Below are 22878 nucleotides of genomic sequence, written 5' to 3'. Positions count from 1 at the left end.
CTTTGAGTGTCCTCGGGGGTCCCTGTCCCGGGATCACGCCTCCTGGGGCCAGAACGCCCTGGAGCCCAGCGGTCCAGTCGGGGCCCCCACTGGTGGCAGAGGCCAGAGTGGCTCTGAGAAGCGCTGCCACATGTGGGCCCCTGAGCCGGGCCAGGACCCGTCTCGCAGGGACAGGCGAAGGCCTGTGACCTGCCACATGCTGCACAGCCCGACCCCTGTGGCCCGTTTTACCAACACCAGGGCCTGCTCTGGGGGCTCCGGGCTGACCACCCTGAGGCCATCAGCTGTCCTGGGGGTCTGAGGGCCAACGTGAGTGTGCGTGTGAGCACAACCGTGCGCACTAACGTGTGCAAATATGAGCATAAGCATGTGCATGTGAGCAGAGCATTGCATGAACATGTGTAGGTGTGCATGTATGGGTGCATGTTTACATACGTAGGTGTGGACATGTGTGTATTCACATGTATGACTTCAAGTGTGAGGTTGTATGTGGATGTGTTTATGAGTGTGTATGAGTATGAATACGGGCATGCATGTATTTGTGTGTGTGAAATTTTGTTTGTATGTATTTGCGTGTGTGTGAGAGAGATTGTGTTTATATATACGCGGTCTGTCTGGAAGAAGTCCAGCCGTTGTTAACATAACAAGGCGTTTGCGTGACATCGATGGAACCTGGCAACCAAGGAGTGGACTGGAATGCGCATGCGTGAACAATGACGCCTTCACTGTACATGTCAGCGGGGGCGGTAGATGCCATTGACTGAGTGTGTGTACTGTGTGGCCGTCCCATTCAAAGTGACTGAGCAGGTAGAGCAACGAATCTGTATCACGTTTTGCGTGAAGCTTGACCATTCCTCTGCGGAAACTATTCAGCTGATTCAGAGGCCGCAGCTGTGGGCACCTGGTGGTTGGCAGCTTCATCACGACAACACGCCTGCTCACGCATCACGTCTCGTGCAGAGTCTTTGGTGAAACACCCAATCACCCAGGTGACTCAGCCCCCCTACAGCCCAGATTGGGTGCCCTGGGACTTCTGGCTTTTCCCAAAACTAAATCACCTTTGAAAGGGAAGTGATTTCAGATGGTGGATGAGATTCAGGAAAATACGATGGGGCAGCGGATGGCGACTGGGAGACCTGTGTGGGATGCCAAGGCGCCTGCTCTGAAGGGGACTGAGGCGTCACTGTCCTGTGTACCGTGTTTCCTGTGTCCCGTATCTTCTTCAATACATGTCTCTATTTTTCATATTACATGACTGGGTACTTTCTGGAGAGACCTCATATTTGCGTAACTGTGTGAAATTGTATTTTTATATATTTGTGTGTGAGTGTTTAAGATTGTGTTTGTATGTATTTCTCTGTGTGTGTTTGTATGTATCCGTGAGATTGTGTGTGTGTGTGCACGTACACACGTGGGGAGAGAAACAGCAGCCAAGAGCTGGCCCTCAACCCAGGGAGGGCCCCTCCTGGGTGTGCCTGCCACCGCAGGGACTGCTTTGCCTGTGGAGGAGCGAAGGGCCTGGCAGCTCTGCCTGCTGCCCCGATGTCACTCCTTGCATCTTTAAGAAGAGCCAGCATCATGGTGGCCTGGTGTATGTGGGGAGGCAAGGCCGATCACGGACCCCAAATGTGGTTTCTGCCTGCTGCTCCCTCCTCTGGTGGGATTAAGGGGTGTGGGGCGGGGGACGGCTTGCCTCCTGCTGCCTGCGTCTGGCTCGCTGGGTCACGAGGTTAGGGATGGCTGTCCTGTGCACACGGGCTGTGACCAGCTGCTGGCAGGCCGACTCCCCAGTGCCTCGTGGTTGGGGCTGTGGGCAGGCGGGTCTCAGGGCTGAGCTGGGCCGGGAGGTAAGGTCCGACCCGCTGGCCATATCACGCTCTTCGTTCCCAGGGCGAGGGCCCTGTGGAGCATCCTGCCTTGGGGCGCCTGGCCTTGGGCAGCTGACCCTGCCCTCTCGCTGAAGGGACAGATCTTCAGGCCTCAAGTGCAATCACGGAGCGAGAGCATCGTGGGCCGTGAAAGTGGAGGGGACAGGGGTCACCTGGAGCGGGTGGTCCTGGCCTTGGTCTCATGTGGGCGTGCCTAGTGGAGTCTCACGAAATTTTTACAAAATGAACTCTGATTCCTTTTAATTAAAGAAAAGTGCAATGCCCCAGAGAAGACACGTTTGCTCATCTGCAGACTGAGTTAATTGGAAGGTTCAGAAAGTCTCCGTTCATTACCGCTCACCGTCTGGCGGGTCTCCTGCTCCATGTGCAGCGCGCCCTTGATTTCTGCTCCTCGGGGTGCAAACAGTGAGCACCCACGCGAGAGGCTGGTTCTCAGGCAGAGGACAGACCCGGAAGGGGGTGCGGTGGGAGCAGCCGGTCTGAGGGCTGTGCCTCTGCCCGCCGGGCCCCTGCGTGTGGGCCCGGGGTGAGGGGCCCAGGCCGGGGTCCACGCTCCTCCTCTGGGAGCCTCCCGTGGCCCGAAGGCGCATCTCCGGAGAGAAAGCCACAAGGGCACGGCTGCTCTGGACTCCCCAGGGCCTTGCCTGCACGGGTGCTTGGTAAGTCCTCATTGAATCGAACGAAGTGACTCGGAGGAACGGATGAGCTGGTGGGCAAGAAGGGGGGGTGCTTAGCTTTCCACGGCCGGGAATAGAAATAGTTAATTTTAAAAATCCGTTTCCTGAAATTTAATTTACCTGAAATAAAGGTGATTAATTTTAAGGACGTGAGTCAGTGAGATCTGACAGACGTGCAGTCCAAGGGGACGCTCCTGCCACCATGGAAAGGGGCCCGCGCCTGGGCGGTGAGCCGGGCGTGGGCTGGAGTGGCCCCCAGGCCCTCCCTCCTCTCAGTGGCAGCCTTGGAAAAGGAGTTTAATTTTGATGAAGCGCAGTCTTCATCAGCGCCTTCCACACGGCTGATGCTTTGTGTGTCCTGTGTCCTCTCTGGGAACAATTTGCCCGGCTTGCCATCGCACAGATCTTCTTCTTCATTTTCCTGTAGGATGTTTACGGCTTGAGCTACTAATTTTTGTTTATAATCCATTTCAAGTTGAGTTTTGTATTGATTTGAAGGAAGGGTCCAGGTTTCTCTCTCTCTCTAATTCTCTGTCTTTCGTGGAGGTGATCGATCCCATGATGCCCTCCCTTTACTCAGCCAAGGTGGTCAGTTGCACTGGTGGACGTTGAGTCGTGGGCCAGCGTTGCGTCGCTGAGCTTGGTGTCCTAATATTTCACCCACGACCTTCCCACCCGGGCCCGTGAGGCTGCCTGTTCTCGTCCGTCTGGGTCTAGTTTTGGTGGGGGGTTGACGCTGCCTCACGGAATGGCCAGGCTGGTTCCTGAGGCCTCTGGGAAGCAGGGGTTTGTTCTACGTGGAACGTCGGCTGGAGCTCACCGGAGAAGCCTTCAAAGCCTGGAGTTGTTGTGGGAAGGTTTTAATACCCATTCGATTTCTTTAAGAGAGGCGCGGTCTCAGGCTTTCCACGTTGGGCTTGGTTACTGGTGTCTTTCCCAGAATGGAACCTGCCCGTTTCATCGCCGATGTTGGCAGGGAGTTCTTAAGTCGTCCCGGCCTGTGGAGTTGTTTTCTCTCCTCCTCTTGCCTGGGCTCGTCTGCTCCTTCCCTTCCCTCTGTCTGGTTTCGCCTCCCCCGTCTCGGCCGCTGCATTCACTTTCACGATGTGGGTCTGTTCGATGCCCTCAACCTTTTATCCTAATGAAACGTCCCTCTTTATCGCTGGCCACACTCCTTGCCTTCAAGTCCATTTGATATGCATTTGGACACTTACCTTTCTTCCAATTCATATTTGCGGATACATTTGTTTTCCCCGCATCTGGATCTTCAAACGGGAAGTAGTTCTTCCATAAACAGCACAGAGTTGCGTCTTGCTTTCTAAGGTCCAATCTGAAACGCCCGATTTTTCGTGGGACGGTTGATCCATTTACGTGAATGCGAGTATCGATGTGTTTGAGTCTGCGACCTCGCCCTTTCTTCCGTTTCCCACCTATTAATTGTTTACCATAGATCTCCCGGGTCCAGACGGGACAGCTCAGGAGCTGTGCCCTGTACGCTGGCCGCCTGGCATCGCAGGCCTGTGCTCAGCCCCGGCCCCAGCCCCTGGGACGGCGTCCCGGCTGTGGCCCTCCTGCTGTTCACCTGCTTCACCTGCGTGGTAAAGGCTGACAGGTCAGCGTGGCATCTGCTTGGGATGGCCTCGCAGTCCCAGTCGGGGCTGCCCCCTTCCCACCTTCTGCACGGTGAGCCGCTCCCCCAGGGCCCCGGCAGAGCTCCGGAAGCCGTGTGTGGGCTGGCGCCCTGGGCCTGTTTGGTCACAGTCTCTTCGCCACTGCGTCCCTGCGTCCACGACATGCCTCCCTACAGTTGGCTAGCGGGGGCCGAGCTGTGGACACCCCACGGCCTCAGCAGCAAGTCCTGGAATTTGGGGGCTGTGAAGGGAGACCACGTTCTGCAGCCACACGGGCGGGCGGTGCCGTGTGGTCTGGTTCTCCTGCCCTGGCTCCTCCGCCACCTCTGAGCCCCTTTCTCCTTCAGGACCCCTGGACTTCAGCTGGGGGGCAGGGCCTGCCAGGCAGGGAGCAGTCTGGGAGTGGGCTCCCCAGCAGAGTGTAGGGAGAGTGGGAACCATCTGGGACCGTGGGGGTGGGCAGGGGGGCAGCAGTGACAGCTGTTGCCCCTCCCATGGCCCCGCGTCTCCATGACAGCCCTGGGGTCCTCCTCTCCTCTCTGGTGGCCCCAGGAGTGGCTGTGTCCCTGGGAAGCGGCTCAGAGAGAGGAGGGGGTGGGGCTGCTTGGAGGCTGCCCATCCTGCTGCCCAGGGAGGGTGACGGGGACCATTTCCCGTGCCTGCCACCGGCTCCCTGGCTCTGCCTGGGGGTGCGGGGCCAGGGAGGGGATGGTGTGAGGCTGCTTCTTCTTGGAGCTCCGCGGTGGGGGTTCTGCGAAGCTCAGGGGGAGCGAACCCTCGGAGCCTCTGAAGCAGCGCCCCGGTGTGTTAAGCGCAGCTCCGGCTCCTCCTGAGCCTGGCGGGCGAGGGCTGCGTGGTTCGTGCCCCCGGCCGCCCATGGGAGGGCAGAGGTGGGAAGTTTCTCCTGAAAATGCGGGTGGGGAGGGCGTGTCCCCTCCAGTCCCTGCTCAGGCCCCTGCTGCCTCCGGGGGAGCCCAGTGCCCCATGCGGGGGGCCCTGACATGTCCCTCTCCCCTCAGGTGGCGGGTTGGGGTGTCTTTGCTCCCCGAGCCAGTTCTGAAAAGCTCCGAGTCTGGGGGGAAGCTCCTGCTTCTGGTGCCAGCGGCCGGCAAAACCCACCTCCCCGGCAGCCACCCCCGTCTCCCGGGGCCCTTTCCTCAGGGACGAGTTTAGTTTCCTAGACTGTGGCGTTTCTAGACTTCTCCAGCCGGGGTCCCAGGACCACAGCCTCGGGGCTACATGAGGACATTTCGTTGTGTTTTTGAAGAAGCTTGAGAAATATTGGTCCAGGACCCTTAAGACAAGAGTTGGCAAAACAGACTTCTTTCGCCCAGAGGGGGAGGCCTGGCCAAGCAAGTGAGGGGCCGCGGGGCGTCTGCTGTTGTGCCTCATTTAACAGGCTGAACAAACAAACAAACAAAGAAGGGAACGGAAGCCCGTGACCTCCCGCCCAGGTCATGCTGTTGGACGGGCGCCCACGTGCGAGGGTCCAGCCTTCAGACGGTCCGGAGCAGCAGACGGTGGACGGTGAGGGGGCGTCCCACGCCACCCCCACGGCAGGGACCTCCGAACCCAGGTGTCCCTTCTTGTACAAGAGCTCGCGCGGCCCCGTTGGGGCGTTTTCCTCTTGGCACATACACAACCTGGTATTTAATGTCTATACAATATTCCACTTCACGTCTGTCACGGGGACCAGTCCCTCGTCACGGACACCTGGTCTGTCTTGGGAATGTTTTGATTGGAGTTCTAAGTTGCAAGTGTCGCCGGGCTCTGGTCTTGATGAATTTTTCCACGCGTGTCGATGGTGCGGCCTCACAGCAGGCACGGAGCCCGTGACCGTGGCCGAGGCTGCGCCTCCAGCTCTGGGCGCAGCCAAGCCTCTCACTGCCGTCACCTGGCGATGTGGACGGACGTTTGCACCTGGGAGGGGGTGGCACAGTGTCCGGTCTGATTTACGGTCTCGGTGATCTGCCCGTCAGCATTTTCTGTTGGGTTGGCGTTCTAATTTATATAGATTTCTTGTAATTAAAGGACATTTACCCTCAGTTGTCATATTTATTGCAGAAACCTTACCCAGTTTGTAGCATTTAGATTGTTTAAAATTTGTGTACTTTTTCTCTGTGTGGAAGTCGTGCGTGTTTTATTGATGAAATCCACCCGTCTGCTGAAGTCCTTCCTTTGTGGCTCCGGGGGGTTGTTTCCCACTCAGAAAGGCCTCTCTCTTCCCAGGACTATAAATAAATTCACCACCATCCAGTTTTTCTAGAACTCTTATGGACTTATTGTGTGGGTGACACCCAAAGGGCCACAGGCCAGCAGGCCACCCAGCTCTCTGTGACCCCCGTTTCTGCTGCCCAGTGGAGGCCGTGGGCCGGAGGCCAGCGTGGTCTCCAGGCTCTGAGGCCTCCGCAGAAGAAGAAACTTGCTTGGGTCGCAGGAGGGGCAGGACCCCCACATTCCCGAAGGTCCAGAGGCCTGTGTGTGGTCTCGGCAAGCCCCAGCCTGGTCTGCTCCCTGCAGAGGAGCAGCGTGGGTCCCTGGCTTCTCCCCAGAGGCTTTGGGGAGAGCCGGGGAGAGCCGGGGAGGCCCCGCCACCTTGTCGCATCATCCTGTGGTTTTGCACAATGGCCAAGGCTCTCGTCCCGGAAACCACAGACCTGAGCTCCCGCGGGAACGCGGCGCCCAGCCCTGCTCGGTCCTTCTGGCTCCTATTTTTGGAAACCGGAGAGAACAGAAGCCTTATGCCCCACCTCCAAATAATGCCTGTCCTTAATGCTGTTCATCTGAGCCTAAAATAGGCCCACCCCTTTCCCGGGATGATAATTCAGCCTGACGAGCTGGAGGAGGGAGCGGGCATCTCGGCTGTTCCCCTGGAGACCAGGGGGACGCACGCTGCACTGGGGGGGGGGGGCATGTCTGGGTTGCCCAGGAAACCGCCCAGGAGCAGAAGCACCGTGCCATTGTGTATGTGGCAGGACCCCGCGGGAACGCCTCAGAGCCCCGTCCTGGGCCCGGCCCGTGGGCGCCCACACAAACCAACCCCCAAAGCTGAGCTTTTGGGCATCTCATGATTCTCCTTCAAAATATCCTTTTTAAATCCCCCGACACACCGTAGCCCGGGAGCACGTGCACAAAGACCATCTCCCCTGGTGTCTTTGTGCTGTTTTCCAGCTTTACCTCTTCCTCCCAATTTCCTGCTTCACCAGGAACGCTGTCGTGTCTGGCGGCGAAGGCCTGAGGGGCGCCTCCAGAGCTGGCCGGGGTGCGGGGCGGTGCCCTGGCTCCTGGCTGCCCCCATGTCCCGCCCCCGACCCGAGCAAGCCAGTGGCTGGGGTGGGGTTGGGGGCAGTGCTCCAGACGCTGGGATGTCCCTGGAAGCCTTTCTCCGCAGAAGTTCCAGCAACGTGGCTTCCTCAAGGGGCCCCGGGGGAGGAGAGGAGACTGGCTGGGGGCTAGGGTCTCTCATGGGTGGGCCCTGTGGCGTTAGGGGCTGGGCCCTCGGGATTTGGGGACCATGGCTGATTTCTTAGGGGCCCCATCATGGCAGCCACCTCTGATTTTCCTTCCTCTGTGGAGCAGCTGGCATCCTCCAGAGACTCAGCCCTGGCCAGTGCTCCTGGGGAGGGGGTGGTGGCCTGCGACAGCCCCATCTGCAGGGACTACGGTGTGTCGGGGCCGGCCCTGCTCCAGGGAGCACGTGCCCAGGTTTGGTGGCCAGACAGGACAGTGCCTGAGGGATTGAGGGCTGAGGGCTGGGCACCGCTCCTGTCCCAAGAGGGGCAGGGGACGGGCCAGCTTCTCGCCTGGCACCACGAGGTTCCCGAGCCTCGGGAAACGTCAGCCGGTGGTGTGGCCTCCAGCCCACACAGCCAGCCACCACGCAATTTATTAATCTTTAAATATCGATTTCACGTAAAAAAAGTATGAAATAAAAACATGCTCGCAACGTGAGGCAGAAGTTCAAACAGCGAGTTTTCCTTTAACGGTGCTGCCTGAATTTGATGCATCCGGATGCAGGAGGGGACCCAAGGTGGCTGCTCTGCTGGGCATGTGACACTGACTATCACGCTGCAAGCCGCTCCCCAGGCAACTGGAGCCCTCACTACAGGCTGTCCCTCTGCCTGGGGCCCTGAGGTCACAGGGGTCTCCCCTCCCCCGAGTCTCAGCCTGGCAGCTTCAGGGAACCCAGTGGGCAGAGATGTGCCTCCCACCTCTGCATCCTCCGGCCACCGGGAGAGGTCTCTCAGGTAGGGGGTGCTCTCAGGTAAGGGGACTCCCAGGTAGGGGGTGCTCTCAGGTAAGGGGTGCTCCCAGGCAGGGGGCACGGCGACAGCCTGGCCTGGCAGCTCGAGATGGGGAAGCTGACTGTCTTGTCAGCTCAGAAGCGACCTTCACAGCTTTGGGGATGAATCCACCTGCCTCCTCTGTGCAGGGAGGAGGCGGCCCTTAGCAGGGCCATGGGGGTGATAAATGGCTGTGAGGCCCCCTGCTGTCCCCACACACTTCTCCCAAGTGCCCTCCCTGCCCCCGCAGCAGCTCAGAGGACTGCCTGAGTCACACTCACGCACACACACACACACACACACACACACACAGGGAAGGTCTGGCTCACCAGCAGGATCCAACGGCTACACTTCTTCCAAAGGCTCAGAAATTGCCGGGATCCCAGAGAAGCGTGAAGGCTCCGGGTTGGACGTGTCTGTCAGGCCGTCGGCCAAGCAGTCAGTGAACCCGCTTAAACAGACCATGTGCCGGGCCTCCATGCCAATGCACACATGCATGCACACACACACTCATGCATAGGCAATGCACATACATGTGCCCACACAAGGCGTGCACACACACGCACCCACATACACGCACGTGCACACACGCACGCACACACACACACAGGCACACTGGCCTCACTGTGGCTGCGCTGTGGGGCAGTTTGGAGGCCCTGGCACTGCTGCCTTCACCCCGGCCGGCCTCGCTGCGCACTTGCTGCCCCGCTCCCAGCTACCCCACCCGTTGTCTCAGCCCCAGACCCGGGTCCCAGGCCCCAGGCCCCAGGCCCCAGACCCCAGGCCCCAGACCCCAGGCCCCAGGCCCCAGACCCCAGGCCCCAGACCCCAGGCCCCAGGCCCCAGACCCCAGGCCCCAGGCTGGGTGGAAAGGCTGCCGTTCTGACTCCAGGGCTCCCCTCCCTGCCCCGCTCATAGGATGTGATGCTCATGTGACGCTGTCCTGGGAGCCCTTCCCATAGGTGTGTCTGACCAACATCACCACTACCATGAGCTGGCTGCCCTTTGACCCCCTCCCCCCAACATCCTGTAGTCTGGATTCAAGCCCAGGGCCAGGGTCTGCTCTTTCTTCTCCACAGCAATTTAGAAATGGCACCTCGGTTCAGTCTGTAGTCAGAGGTACCGCCAGTGAGTGGGCAGACGGGGCCGCGAGGGGGACTGGGCAGGGGACTTGTGTCCTCTGACAAGCCCCACACCCCTTCCTGGGCGTCAGGAGCCGGCTGCGAGGTTTGACGTTGCCCGTGGTACAGGAACCTGTGTGTGGGGGGGAAGGTTGGGGTTTGGGGTGCCTCTTCCCCTGCACCCTGCACGCCGGAGCTGGCTGGAGCCATGGAGGTGGTGGGAAGCGATTTCACAGTGGCCCTGTCTGGGCTGTGAGCAGAGTCCCCTCCGCAGTGGTCAGCCTTGTGACACACATCTTGTCCTCTGAGCCAGCCACCTGCGTGGCAGTGGCTGCCGTCCCAGCTGGCTGCGCTCGTGGGAGGGGGGCTTTGCTGCTTCTCTCTGGCTCAGCAGGCGGGGTCCAGCGGAGGCTGCTTGGGGCTGGTCTCCGCGTCTGCAGTGGGGCATGGAGGACATGTCCTCCGTCAAAGGGCCGTTTCTGGGGATCTCCCAGCGCTGTGACCCCCTTTTCCTGGCACTTGGGCTTTGCCTGTACTTTCCCCCTGAATCAGACTCGGTGCTGTTTGTGTGGTCCTGGCCTTGGTGACGTGCACCCCGCCTTGGCTCAGCAACTGGAAACTGGCAACCCCCTCACCCCTCAGGGTGCACGGCAGGGGTTGAGAGTTGACCAGCGGCCCCGTGAAGGCGGACGGATCTGCTAAGGCCCCTTCCCTGCAGTGACCCTCAGTGCAGTGACCGGGAAGAGTGGGGCCCCAGCTGGCAGGGGTGCCATGTCAGTCTGGCTGTTGCCTTAATCACTAATGGATGAGGCTGTCATCGTGAGGCACCGGGACACGGGTCCAGGCTAGTTAGACACAACAGGATCCAGGACAAACGGTTGGAGTCTGGGAAATTGCCCCGAGCATGTTTCTGGGCCGAAGCTTTGCTGGAAGCAGGTGTGGGGGCAGCTCCAAGAGCTGCATGGAGCCCCCCTGGGGACAGGGCGCCCCCACCTGCGGGCTCCTAGTTTCCAGCCATGCAGCGTCCGGGGCTCCGACACCGTCCTGGGCACCAGAGCGTGACTGCACAGTGCCGTCTCAGGAGGCCCGGGGTGGCCCTCGTCGCGTTCGCGGGGCCGGGGCGGGGGGAGCCTTGACTGCACTCTGGCAAGAGCTCCCTGGCTCTTCCTGGGGGCTGGCTCCTGAGACTGGGTGACACACGCCGGGACACTGTCAGGCGTCCTCTTGGGGGCTCTGTCTGGGCTTTGCCGTCAGGAGGTGGCCCCAGAGCCGTGGGGCTGGCCTGGGCTCCGCGGGCTGCGCAGCGGGGGTGGCTTGTGCGAGTCGCCCCGGGAGACGGAACTGGACGCCCCGCCCCCGCTCACTGCTGGGCGCCGCACCCAGGTGACCTGGTTTCACGGCAACACTGCACTTCCAACGGCGCAAAGAAAGGCCTTCCTTGAGGAAGAAATACTCACAGACCGCTGGTCTCAAGTGGCTCCCTGCTCCGGGAGGAGCCCGTGTGGGGCCCACGAGGCCGCGCGGCAGGAGGGTCCGGACAGACGCACAGACAGACAGGCTTCCGCAGCCCCTGATCCTGGCAGACGCAGGAATGGGGGCGGAGGGCGGGGGCACTGCTGGGTTGAGTTAACCGGCCCCGTTCACCTGCCCTGGAACGTGGAGGGTCCGGCCCCAGGACGCACGCACTCCAGCCTCGCCCAGCAGCGGAAGTCACACCTAAGAATGTGGCAGCCGTAGCTCAGGGGCCCACCCCAGCCCTACACTCAGCTTCACCAACGACTCCCCGAGACCCTGTAAAAGGAGCCGCCCCTCCCGCTTCCTTTGCCCCCCAGCACCAGGAGATGCAGCTCAGTGTCTGCCCCACGCGGGTGTCCTGTCTGCGCCCGGAGCCACCTCCCGCCCTCTCCCAGGGTCTGGGACAGGCCTGGCCTGTGGCTCCTGCAGCCGCCGACCTTGGCTCTCTCACTGGGGCCCCGCCCTTCCCCTCGCCCCACAGAACCCTGGGTCAGACAGCCAGGGTCTGCCCCAAGCGGCCCAAGAGGGGCAGCCCTTCCGTGCCAGGTCTGGGTGCTGGAGAGCCCTCAGGGTCCGGTGGCTGCTGGTGCCACGTGGGGGACAGCAGGGCCCCGTGAGGCTGTAGGCCTGCCCGCGAGGGTCAGAGGGTGAGCGGAGGGAGGCTCCCAGGACACCGGGAGTGGGGGGCGAAGGGTGTGCTTGGGGGCTTGGGGCTTGAGCCCACATGGAGGTGGACCCAAGGCTTCTCATCGATGGGGGCTGCTTGGAGCCCGCGGGCTTGTGGGGCACAGACCTGGGGCTGAGCAGTGCAGAGGGGAGAGGCCCTGTGCAGGCTAAGGGCCCCGTCTCCCATCTCCTGGGTGCAGAGCGGCCGCTGGCTCCGAGCAGAGTCAGGGGTAGGGGAAGCCTGCTGAGCAGGCCGGAACCCCGGCCCCTCCTCAGGGACTGACATTCTGGGCCTCAGGGTGTGCGTGGCAGGGGAGGGTCAGGCTGTGACCATTAGGGAGGCAGCCATTCCCCAGCCCCTCCTCTAGGATGGGCTCGCTGTCCAGTTCCGTCCAGAAAGGCAGCAGAAAGAAGATCCCCTGCGATTTCTCCTGGGCCTGTGGCCCAGCCCCCGGAGGGAGGGGTGGGGTTCTGGTGATGAATCCTGGGGCTGCTGCGGGCTCCCCTCCAGCAGGACTATGACCCCTCAGGCAAATACCCCCCCAGGAGGCTCAGCAGGAGGGGGCGGTCCTGCCTCTGAGGCTCTGGGCCCTCAGAGAGTCCCAGGACCTCCTCTTTGCAGGTCTTTGTTGGCCGGGGACAGCTTTCTTGGGGGAGTTTCACTGGGCACATGGGACTGAAGCTGAGGGGCTCCATTCATGCCCTCCTGTCTGTAGGGGGGCGGCCTGGCCTGGCCCACAGTGAACCCAGGAGGAGGGGGCTGCACAGCCCCCAGGCCCTCCCCTCTCTGCACAGGATCGAGGGCCTAGCCTGGGCCTCTCTGCAGCAGTGCTGGGGCCTGGGGCAGCCCCGGGGGGCCTGTGGTGGAGCAGGGCCTCTTTGCCTTCTCACCTGGGGTCATCCTGTTTCTCCTGCAGTGAACTTCGACCACTTCCAGATCCTGCGGGCCATCGGGAAGGGCAGCTTCGGCAAGGTAAGGAGGTGCCGCGAGAGGCCAGGGCAGGACCATGGTGTTGGATGGCCATCCACTCAGCCCACCCGCTCCCGAGGGGCAGGCCCTACTTGTGTCTGCCGGGGAGGCGGAGGGGGTGCGTCCCGCCCAGCAGGCCAGTGATGCCAGGGTGCAGAGACCTGTCCCCAAGCTCACAGGCGCCAGGGTGTCTTAGCTCAGGTGTGTGGGGGTTGCCCAGCTTAGCCCGGAGCTGAGCCTGCAGCCTGTACTGTTGGGAGGCTCTGGGGCCGACACCCGACACCACCCGCTGCCCATGCTGCGGCCGCAGCTCCCGCTCCCACTGCTCCAGGTCTCTGGGAGGCCCACGCGCCCTCAGGCACGGCCTGCAGGGACCCTGTGTGTTAGGGGCCTGCAGCTCCACCCCCACGCCCAGGTGACCTGTGAGCTGGACTTGTTGGTCCTTCAGCCAGGCCAGCTCTGCGGGCCCTGAGTGTCGCTGTGGGAAGGAGGCAGCAGACCTCCAGCATCTCTTGTGCCGCGTGATCCAAACGTGTGATCATTGCAGAGGCAGCTTTGGGTGGTGGCATCGCCAGCCTTCGTCCTTACAGACGCTGTCCCCTCCTGCCAGGGGCATGGCCACCTCTGTGGGCTGCTGGCTACAGCCCAGGGGCGGCTGCGTGGCGTTGGGAAATCGAGACCCCAACGGGCCCCTCACCCCTCCTCCGGCGGGCAGTGCAGAGGCGCGGCCGCTCCAGGGTTAGGGTGCTCTCTCCGAAGGGTGCCTGCCCAAGCAAGGGCACTGGCACCCCACAGGGTCTTCCAGGGAGGCCAGCTGGTTAAGAGGGCAGAAGGCCAGTCTGGGCTGGGGACATGCTGCGGCCATGGAGGCACCAAGGCACCTGGTGCTCTGGGGACCTGAGGCAGGACCTTTGGGAGAACAGCCACCTTGTGGTGGGAGGATCAGGAGGAGGCAGGTCACCGGCCGTGGTGGTGAGGAGCTGGTGCGGCCCTTGGTTCTGTCCAGACTCCGATGTGTCCCCGCTGCCTGGGAGGCGTCCCCTCCTCAGTAGCTGCAGACACCTTCTCGGGGCCCATCCTAGTCTGGGGGTGTCCGTCAGAGCAGGACCAGGGCTCCGTGTCCCCAGGGGGCCGCCTCTGCCCCTCCGGTGGCCGCAGAGACTGCCCAGGGGACAGGGGCTGCTTCCCTACACGGTCAGAGGCTGTAAGTCCCTGTTGGCAGGTGTTTGCTTGCTGGGAACAAACATCACTTAGGAAGAAAAGAGCTTGGGGGGAATCACTGCACCTGCGAAACTCCTCAGCTGCCTTCCATGAAAACGCGGTCCCCGCGCCATCTAGACCAGGGCGGGGTGCTGTCACCACACGGCGCTGCGGCCTGTGGCTGTGGCCTTTCACGAGGAAACCCTGGTGCCGGGGGCCGCGACCAGCAGGGCTGACTCCTCTTCGTGTTTAGGCTGAATTCTATTTCCTCTCCACGGGGCTTAAGCTGATTACCGGAGAAGCAGCTCAGAAAACTGAGCCCAATTTCATCTGAGGAATTGGCTTAGTGGGGCCAGGGCTCTCCACCCAGAGTCAGAGTTGCAGGCGCAGACGCAGATGCTGGGTGAACACTGCTGGTCTGGCCTGCGGCACCAGGGGCCCTCTGAGTGGAGATGGCATGGAACCCCAGCATCTCTAAATGCCACCATCGGCGTGTCGGGGGCAGGAGCGGAGCCGGTGTGAGCTGCCCCCCTCCCCACGCCCCGCAACCTTGGCCTCAGTCCTTGAAGGGCAGCCAGGAGGGGCCTGGACTCTCTCAGCCAAGACCAGACGTCATGCAAGTCCAAGGCTGAGCCCCGTGACCCTGCGCAGGAATGTCTCTGGGCCAAGGCAGTTTCGGGCAGGGCTTCGCGGGGTCTCGGTGGCCCATGCAGGCCCCTGTTGTGTTCGTGCCAGGCTGAGCCGTGGGGCAGGATCAGAGGTTCATGGAATCTCAGCTGCGGCAAGATGTCCCCTGCGTGCTGCGGCCATCACCCCAGCCGGTCAGCTGTGCCTGTCTGAGGCCCACACGTGGCCCAAGGGGCAGCCGGCATGTGCAGGGTATCACCCTGGGCAGCTGTGGCTAGGGTCATGGGGGCCCCTGGACCGGGATGGTGTGGGGACATCCAGGGCTGAGAGAAGCTGCTCAGCTGCTGCTCCTCCAGGCTGCCTCCCCACCGCGGGCGGGACTGGATCTGGGGCACCATGTCAGCGTCTGTCACCCGACACCCTCACGATGACACCGCGGAAGCCAAAGCCCCGTCCCCAAACACAACCGTTCTCTGAGCCCCGCGCGCGATCCAGGCTGTGCCCACGTCGGGCGTGTGTGCACACTGCTTACGTTAAATAGCACAGTGCGCCATCTGTGCTTGGCATTAAGAAAACTGTCACACGTCCTTACAAGCCCTTGTGGCCATGTGACAGTTCACTGGGCTTACCTGCTCGTGCCCATGGGCTGCTGGATGCTAAGGCTGCTGGAAGGTCTTGTTATGAGTAACGGAGTGACGGACATGGGAAGAAAGCACCTTCGTGTCCCAGGACACTGTCCTTGGCGGGGGGGGGGGGGGGGGGGGAGGCAGCTTCCGCCCGAGGCTTAGATCCAGCGGGTTTGCCAGGGGACACTGATGCCCGCTGAGATGTCTGATCAGTTCCAGGCCACCGGGGACCTTGAGTTCCAGAAACTTCCACTCCCCCTGGCTCCTGCTCCTTGAAGACCCAGAGACCGAAGACTGTGGGGACCCTTAGAAATGGCTCTGGGTGACGTGTCCTTGCGAGGTCTCTCCGTGACTGGAGTGGGGACACAGGGCTGGCTGTGCCACCCACAACTTCATGCATTGACCCCAGGTCCCTGGTCAGATTGAATCTCCATGGCCACGAGGGGCACAGCCGGAGTCCCTCTGGGCTCTGTGCTTCTCGGTCCTCACCCCGACCCTGGCTGCCACCCAGTCGCGGGAGCAGAGTCTGCATTGCTGAGTGACAGCGCAGTTCAGCTAGAGGGGACCAGAGTGCGGGCTGGGGCCCCGGTCGGCCGGGAGTGAGCGGGATTTGAGAACAGCAGCCCTTGTGCCCAGGAGCTTCCTGGGGCCGGGCCTCTGGCCAAGGGGTCCTCTTGCAGTTGCTGCTCTGAGCCTGGAGAGGGGGCACTGGGGTTGAAGACGGTGAGGCCACCCGCCCGGGTCAAGCCTAGTGAGGGGCCAGGCACCAGCTCAGGCACGTGGGCTGTGTCCCCCTGCTCTCGGGAGGCGCCTGCGCCCGGGGAACGTGCCGCTGCAGAGACCGACATCCTGTCGCCTCCCGGAGGAGCCCGCGGCGGCCGGGGCGGAGGCGGCAGCCGTGCTGACACTCCCGCGCCCTCCAGGTCTGCATCGTGCAGAAGCGGGACACGGAGAAGATGTACGCCATGAAGTACATGAGCAAGCAGCAGTGCATTGAGCGGGACGAGGTCCGCAACGTGTTCCGGGAGCTGGAGATCCTGCAGGAGCTGGAGCACGTCTTCCTGGTGAACCTCTGGTGCGCGCGCCCGCCCTGTCCCGTGCGCTCACAGTCCCCTGCCCCAGGCTGCCAGCTGTCCCATCCGGGTGTCCACGGCACCCTGCGTGCGTGAGGGTTCCCCACCTGCAGGAACCCCGGCTTTCCTACAGAGGAGGCCTGGGACCTCTGACGGGGAGTTTCTAGCAGGGAGAGTTTGGGGGTCTGACTGAGTTTCCTCCACAAAATGGGCCCCCAGACCAGCCCAGAGGTGGGGGCCTGCAGGCCGCAGCGGGCCACCCCCTTTTCTCTGGAAGTGTCCCGACACGGGGTTCTCCTGACCCCCCAACAGTCCCCGCGGGGGTGGGGGGCTGTGTGCCCTCCCGCGCTCACAGAGGGGCTGCGGTTCTCACAGACCTGGCGGCCGGCGGCTCACGGGCTGGCGAGGTGGAGCGCGGGGTGTGGGGGCGGCCCCGCCGTGCATGTGCCAGGTGCCCCCGGTGCCCGCAGGTACTCCTTCCAGGACGAGGAGGACATGTTCATGGTGGTGGACCTGCTGCTGGGCGGGGACCTGCGCTACCACCTGCAGCAAAACGTGCAGTTCTCGGAGGACACCGTGCGGCTCTACGTCTGCGAGATGGCCCTGGCCCTGGACTACCTGCGCGGCCAGCACATCATCCACAGGTGCGCGCACGCCTGCGCAGAGCGGGCGGCTCCTGAGTGCTCCGCCCCCAGGGAGGCTGCAGGCCCGCCCCCCGGGGCAGGTCCCGTGTCCACGTGGGGCACACACAGCCCCTGGAGCTCTGGGACCCCGGGGCCTGGCCACATTGGGTGGCCTTCGCCTGCCTGTGTCCCTGCAGGACCCAATGTGTCCATCTGCCCTCTGCCTGGGGAACTCAAGCTGATGTTAATATTAGCTCAAGGCAGAGGAAATTAGGGAGATAAAGCTGCCTTCCCAGGACAAAGCGACCCGCCGTGTGGTCTGTTATAAAGCCCAACAGCCTTGATTTCAGCGCTTCCGGCCTGGCAGATGCTGCTATCCCAGCTCAGACACCAAACACTGACTAAGCGCCTGGAAGCCAGGCCGCCCAGCCCCAGCCCCAGCCTGGGGCTCTGGGAGAGAGGGTCTGCCAGGGGGCTCTGCGTCTGTCTACCCTCTGTGTCCGGGGCTGGTCTTTCCTCTGCTGTTTCTCTGGTCCAGAAGTGGGGGCTGGAGGCAGACCTCTTCTCCCCACGGGTGAGGACGGCTGGTCTACCAGCTACGTCCACGTGTCGCCGGGTGGGGGGCCCTAGGCCCTTGAGTCTTACCAGGGCCCACGTTGGGCCTCCCTCGGGGGAGCCCCAGCCCTGCCAGCGGTCACGGGGCTGACAGGAAGGGTTTCTCCTGCTTCCTGCTCTTTCTGCAGAGACGTCAAGCCGGACAACATCCTGCTGGACGAGCGAGGTGAGCGGGGCTTGAGGCTGGGGGACAGGTGCCCCGCTCTCGGGACGCACCTCTGGGCCTCTGGGCAGCTGCCTGTCCTCTCTCCCCGCAGGACACGCACACCTGACCGACTTCAACATCGCCACCATCATAAAGGACGGGGAGAGGGCGACTGCACTCGCGGGGACCAAGCCCTACATGGGTGAGCGCAGCCCCGCCGACCCCCCCGCCCTCCATCTCCCCGTAGCCTGTGGCGGTGGGCTGGTCACATCCCACAGGCACACACCGGGCCGTGCAGAGAAGAGCGTGTTTGATCCGTGCAGAAGGCTCAGTGATGCGTGAGAGGGTTCCGGTGTGACAGGGAGATGGCCCAGTGCACATGGGGCAGTGGGACCTGCCGTGGACAGACCAGAACGTCTGCGGGGAGGGACCTCAGCTCTGGTGGCGGCCTGCTGTCAGGCCGCAGCCACAGGTGCCAGCCCCGGGCCCGCGGGCCAGGGGTGCTCAGCCTCTGCCTCTCTTTCTGGAAAGCTCCGGAGATCTTCCAGTCTTTCGTCAGCGGTGGGACCGGCTACTCCTTTGAGGTGGACTGGTGGTCGGTGGGCGTGATGGCCTACGAGCTGCTGCGCGGATGGGTACGGCTCCTCAGGGCTTGCCCCAGACTCCAAGCCGGGCGTGCCCCCTGCAGGGCCCGGCGCGCTGTCTGTCCGTGAGGACACACGCTTCCCGCTGCCCTCGCTCTGGGTGGGCGCCTGAGCGGGGGCGGGTGGGGACTGCTGGGGCCTGGAACGGCCCTTCCCTGTCCCCTGGTGGGGGCCTCCGAGGGACCCCACTCCCGAGGAAGGCAGCTCCTCCTGGCCTTCGTGGGCGCCCTCCTGGCCCAGGCCCTGGGGGCAGCTGTATGCTTCCTTCCCGTGGGGTCAGCCACCTCTTCTGGTCAGCTCCCCGCTAAACGTGCCTGGGCCAGGATGCACCCACTTCCCGTCCCGGCCATTCCTGGGCTTCGGGGGGGCAGTGCTCTGCCCAAGCCTGACGGGGGTGGGTGCTGCCGGGGCCCTGGGTCGCGGGCAGGGCAGGGCCGTGGGCGCGGCCGGCACAGCGCTGCCTCCCTGCCCAGAGGCCCTACGACATCCACTCGAGCAACGCTGTGGAGTCCCTGGTGCAGCTGTTCAGCACCGTGAGCGTCCAGTACCTGCCCTCCTGGTCCAAGGAGACGGTGGCGCTGCTGCGGAAGGTGAGCCCTGGCCAGGGCGCAGGGCTGCCAGGCGTGTGCTGCATCGGGCCTCCTGTCCCGGCTGTGCGGTGTGGAGCCCCTGGTTGGTGCGGGCGTCTCGTTCCTGCATGTTCGTCGGGAGCCCCTCTCCAGGGGGCACCCCGGCCGTCCGCGCCTGGCTCTGTCCTCCTGCGCAGCCTGGCCCGTGTGCGCACTGGCCGTGAGCTGCTTCAGCCCTCGGCGCCCGTCCCCAGACAGACTCCCACCCAGACGCAGAGAAGTGAGCTCTGTGCGGCCACGCGTCACACATGCCAGAGGGCGGTCGTGTGGGACTGGGTCACCGCCACACTGCACTCCGGCCCCTGCTGCCCCTGCTCCCCCTGTAGGAGGTGGGCAGACACCCCACAGTGCACGGAGAAGCCCCGGAACCCCTGCAGCTCCCAGGGCCCCCGGCCCGCAGGGACACAGCCGTGCCTCCCTCGGTCGGGGCAGGGCGGGGGGCCTCATACCTCCACCAGCCCCACAGCTGCCCACTTGGGAGCCTCGTCTTAAAGACACAGGTTCCTTGGGACCAGGAGTGGGAGGGCGCTGTGGACACAGGGTGCCCAGTGGCTCCCCATCCTGAGACCTGGGCTACGGGGTCCTCCTGGGCCACCTGGCCACTGCTTGGAGACCTTTGACCCTGGGGTTGTAGCCAGGCCGCTCCCAGTCCCCGAGGGAGCCTCCTAGCCTAGCTTCTGCCCCACGGAGCTCGGCCCGTATCTGCCCACATGGCTCACAGGTGGGACCTTGGCCCCCAGAAGCTCGAGTGGGGAGTGGGGAGGACCCGCGTGCCAGCCCCACACCTGGGGAAGCCTCGCAGGCCACACACACGCCCTGGGGGTCATGGGCCGTGGTGGCCGTGGTGACTGTCCTGCGGCCACCCTGCCATCGGCCAGGCCAAGGCCGCCCCCTGCTGGTGAGTCTCAGCAGCTGGTCCCTGCAGAACCCACGCGCCCTCGGCATCCGCGGCTCCAGCCTCGGGGACAGCGCGCACCCAACCGGCCCGGCTGCGCTGCTGTGCGGACCAGGCTGCCTGCCTGACCCTCGAGGTCCTGAGTGTCCCAGCCTCGGGCCTCTGGTGACACCTGCGGGCGCCCTGGCCTGGACAGGCTCTTCCCAGGGCACGCGCAGGCCTGGCCCCGCAGGGCTGTGAGTCGGCCCGTCTGATGTGGCCTCGTTCCAGCTCCTCACTGTGAACCCCAAGCACCGCGTCTCCAGCCTCCAGGACATGCAGGCGACCCCGTCACTGGCCAATGTGCTGTGGGACGACCTCGTCCAGAAGAAGGTGGAGCCGGGCTTCGTGCCCAATGTAAGCCTGCACGCGGCAGGGAGGAGGCGCCAGGGCGGCCGGGCGGGACCTCAGGGGGCACCGCAGGTGGCTCGGCACTCTGCCCCCCGCAGAAGGGCCGCCTGCACTGCGACCCCACCTTCGAGCTGGAGGAGATGATCCTGGAGTCGAGGCCGCTGCACAAGAAGAAGAAGCGCCTGGCCAAGAGCCGCTCCCGGGACAGCAGCAGGGAGAGCTCGCAGTCCGTGAGTGCAGGGTGTGGGGCGCGGGGTCCCCGCCACGTCACAGCGTCGCGAAAGCCCTGGGAAGGGCAGGGGTGGGCCCTGCAAGCCCTGCAGGTGGTCCTCCCGAAGTCCTGAGGCCTTCCTGCCGCCTTTTCCTGTCCAGCCCCTCTTCCGCCGTGAGCCGCCCGCTCCTCCCTGAACCCCCCGCTTCCCCCGTGGGCCCCCCACTGCCCCCTAAGCCCCCCACTCCCTCCCGGCTGCTGTCCCAGTGCCCTGAGCCTGTCGCTGAGGCATCCCCTGTGCCCAGCAATGACCCTGCAGATCCTGGTCCTGTGGCCGCCCTGCCCCACCTGTCCCCCGCAGCAGAGCTGCGGCAGCGGCCAGCACACACTGCCCCTCGTGCCCCCCAGCTCACACGCGATGTGGCACAGTGATGGGCCCTTGTCCGTCTGGCCAGTGCGGGACCCCACTCTGGTCCTGTCCTGAGAATCGGCTTCTCGGGGCAGCCCCTGTGACGAGCTTCTTAGGGCAGGTTCTCCGGAAGCAGATGCTGAGGTGGGATTTTGTGCACAAGGGATCGGGGATCCGGAGGACCCAGGAGGAAGTGGGGGAGGGGAGGGAGCCCAGCCAGGGGTGGTTTCCCACCAGGTCTGGTCACATGGACTCGTCCTTCCACGTCAGTGTCCACCGTGGGGCCGGGCTGCCTAAGGGAAACCTGGGAGGTGCCAGCCCCCAGCTGCTCTGGCTGAGCTCAGGCTTTGGAAGAAAGCCCCATGGGAGGAGACGCAGGCTCAGGTGGGAGGGACCCCACCGAGGGGGTGAGGGGCCCTGACATCCGCGACTCACTCTAACAGGAGAATGACTACCTTCAGGACTACTTGGATGTGATCCAGCAGGACTTTGTGATTTTTAACAGAGAAAAGTGAGTGTGGGGGGCGGGGAGGGTGGGCTGGGGTGATGGGGACAGAGAGGCATTTGGGGAAATGGGCCAAGGTTTTCTTGGCCCCACAAGTCCTGAGCCCCAGCAGCCCCACGGCACCCATGGGTCTGGGGGGGAGCAGGCAGGGGGAGGGGTCCATGCTCAGGTGCCTGTGGGAGGGGCTCCTCCAGAATGTTTAGTCCAAGCTAGGGCCACTGGTCAGGATCTTGGGGGAGACGCCCGTGGACTTCCCCAACGAGGGCGGGTGGCTGCCTGCATGTCAGCTGCCACCCCTCCATCAGCTGCTCACTCACTCAGCAAACACTGACTGCCAGGGGCTGGGGGGCAGGAAGGCCATGGCTGTGGCTGCCAGGGAGGCACACAGGCCACAAAGGCTGTGGCGTGTCTGCAGCAGAGGGACAGAACACACTGCCACGGGGCCCGGGGAAGCAGAGGCAGGGGGAGGCTGAGGGCTCCTGGCCAGAGGTGGCCGTGGGCTCTGGCCCGGAGCGCGGGCAGGTGGGTGGCTGCTCTGTCCTGCTTCAGTGCCCAGGATGACAGGTGGGCACTGGTTTAGGACACGGACCACCATCCTGGAGGCCGGAGGCCTGGGTGGGAGTGAGGCTCAGCCAGGGTCTCTGCAAAGCCCTGTCCCAAAATTGCTGGCCCCAGAACTGTGCTACCGGCCCTCCCTCAGCCCCTGGCTGGTGATGAGCCGAGAACCCCCCCCAGCCCCGCCCTGCTGTTCCCAGCCCCAGGGCCCAGAGCGGTCAGAGGCACGGCTGCTGCCGGCTCCCTGCGGGGCCAGCCTGGCTGCGAGACGCCCAGCCCCTGGTCCACGTTCAGGGCCCTGAGCCCCGTCCCGAGGGACACGTCCTGGAGTGCTCAGACCAGCCGCCCCTGGACTGCTGGGCAGGCTGCTCAGGACCCCTCCTTGTGCCCCCCGCCAGGCTGAAGAGGAGCCAGGACCCGCAGAGGGAGCCCGGGGGTGCCGACGGCCAGGAGAGCTCCGCCCTGCCCCTGTGCGGCCCCATCTGTCCCTCGGCGGGGAGCAGCTAGCAGCTGGAGACTCAGGCCGCCGAGGGACAGGGCCACCGGCGGGGGCAGCCCCATTTGAGCAAGCACAGACCCAGGCTGGCGGCTCTGCCATGTCCTGGCCACATTCCCCCTGGAACAGCCTGACCTCTGAGCTGCCACTGGGCTCAGGAGGTACCTGGTGACAAGAGGACATCGGTGTGTCCGTGTGGTGGACAAGGAGGGGGTGCCACGTGGGACTCTGATTACATGTGACGTTTGTCCGGTGGCCTCCCAGCCCGCTTGCTGGCTGGCCACAGAGGCCAGGCCCGTGGCGGGACAGGCACCCTCGTCTCTCGCCACCTCTCGGCTGTACATAGTCCTGGCCTCCTGGCCCTGCCGTCAGCTGCCCGACATCCGCGAGCTTGCTGCCCGGAGCTTGGGAGTGGCCAGGGCCCGCGGTTCTTGTGTATCGAAGGGGAGGGTCATGGGCCGCGGGTGAGGATGATTTATAAAT

At 63.7% G+C, this 22878-nt stretch overlaps 1 protein-coding gene across 1 annotated transcript in view; it reads left to right on the top strand.

Moving 5' to 3' along the window:
- Window positions 1-22406, top strand: part of STK32C (serine/threonine kinase 32C) — a 34551-nt gene extending 12145 nt beyond the window's left edge. Inside the window, exons 2-12 of the mRNA XM_090278807.1 lie at window positions 12700-12755; window positions 16129-16280; window positions 16749-16922; window positions 17645-17682; window positions 17774-17863; window positions 18193-18296; window positions 18779-18895; window positions 20100-20225; window positions 20318-20449; window positions 21283-21350; window positions 22298-22406. Of these exons, the coding sequence (XP_090134933.1) occupies window positions 12700-12755; window positions 16129-16280; window positions 16749-16922; window positions 17645-17682; window positions 17774-17863; window positions 18193-18296; window positions 18779-18895; window positions 20100-20225; window positions 20318-20449; window positions 21283-21350; window positions 22298-22406 (1166 nt within the window). The remainder of the gene's footprint in view (window positions 1-12699; window positions 12756-16128; window positions 16281-16748; window positions 16923-17644; window positions 17683-17773; window positions 17864-18192; window positions 18297-18778; window positions 18896-20099; window positions 20226-20317; window positions 20450-21282; window positions 21351-22297) is intronic.
- The last annotated feature ends 472 nt before the right edge of the window (window positions 22407-22878 follow it).

The sequence above is a fragment of the Furipterus horrens genome, unplaced genomic scaffold (assembly GCF_987537825.1).
Source record: "Furipterus horrens unplaced genomic scaffold, mFurHor1.1.pri manual_scaffold_5, whole genome shotgun sequence".
NCBI classification, from domain to species: domain Eukaryota; kingdom Metazoa; phylum Chordata; class Mammalia; order Chiroptera; family Furipteridae; genus Furipterus; species Furipterus horrens.
This window is presented reverse-complemented; position numbering and strand designations above follow the sequence as displayed.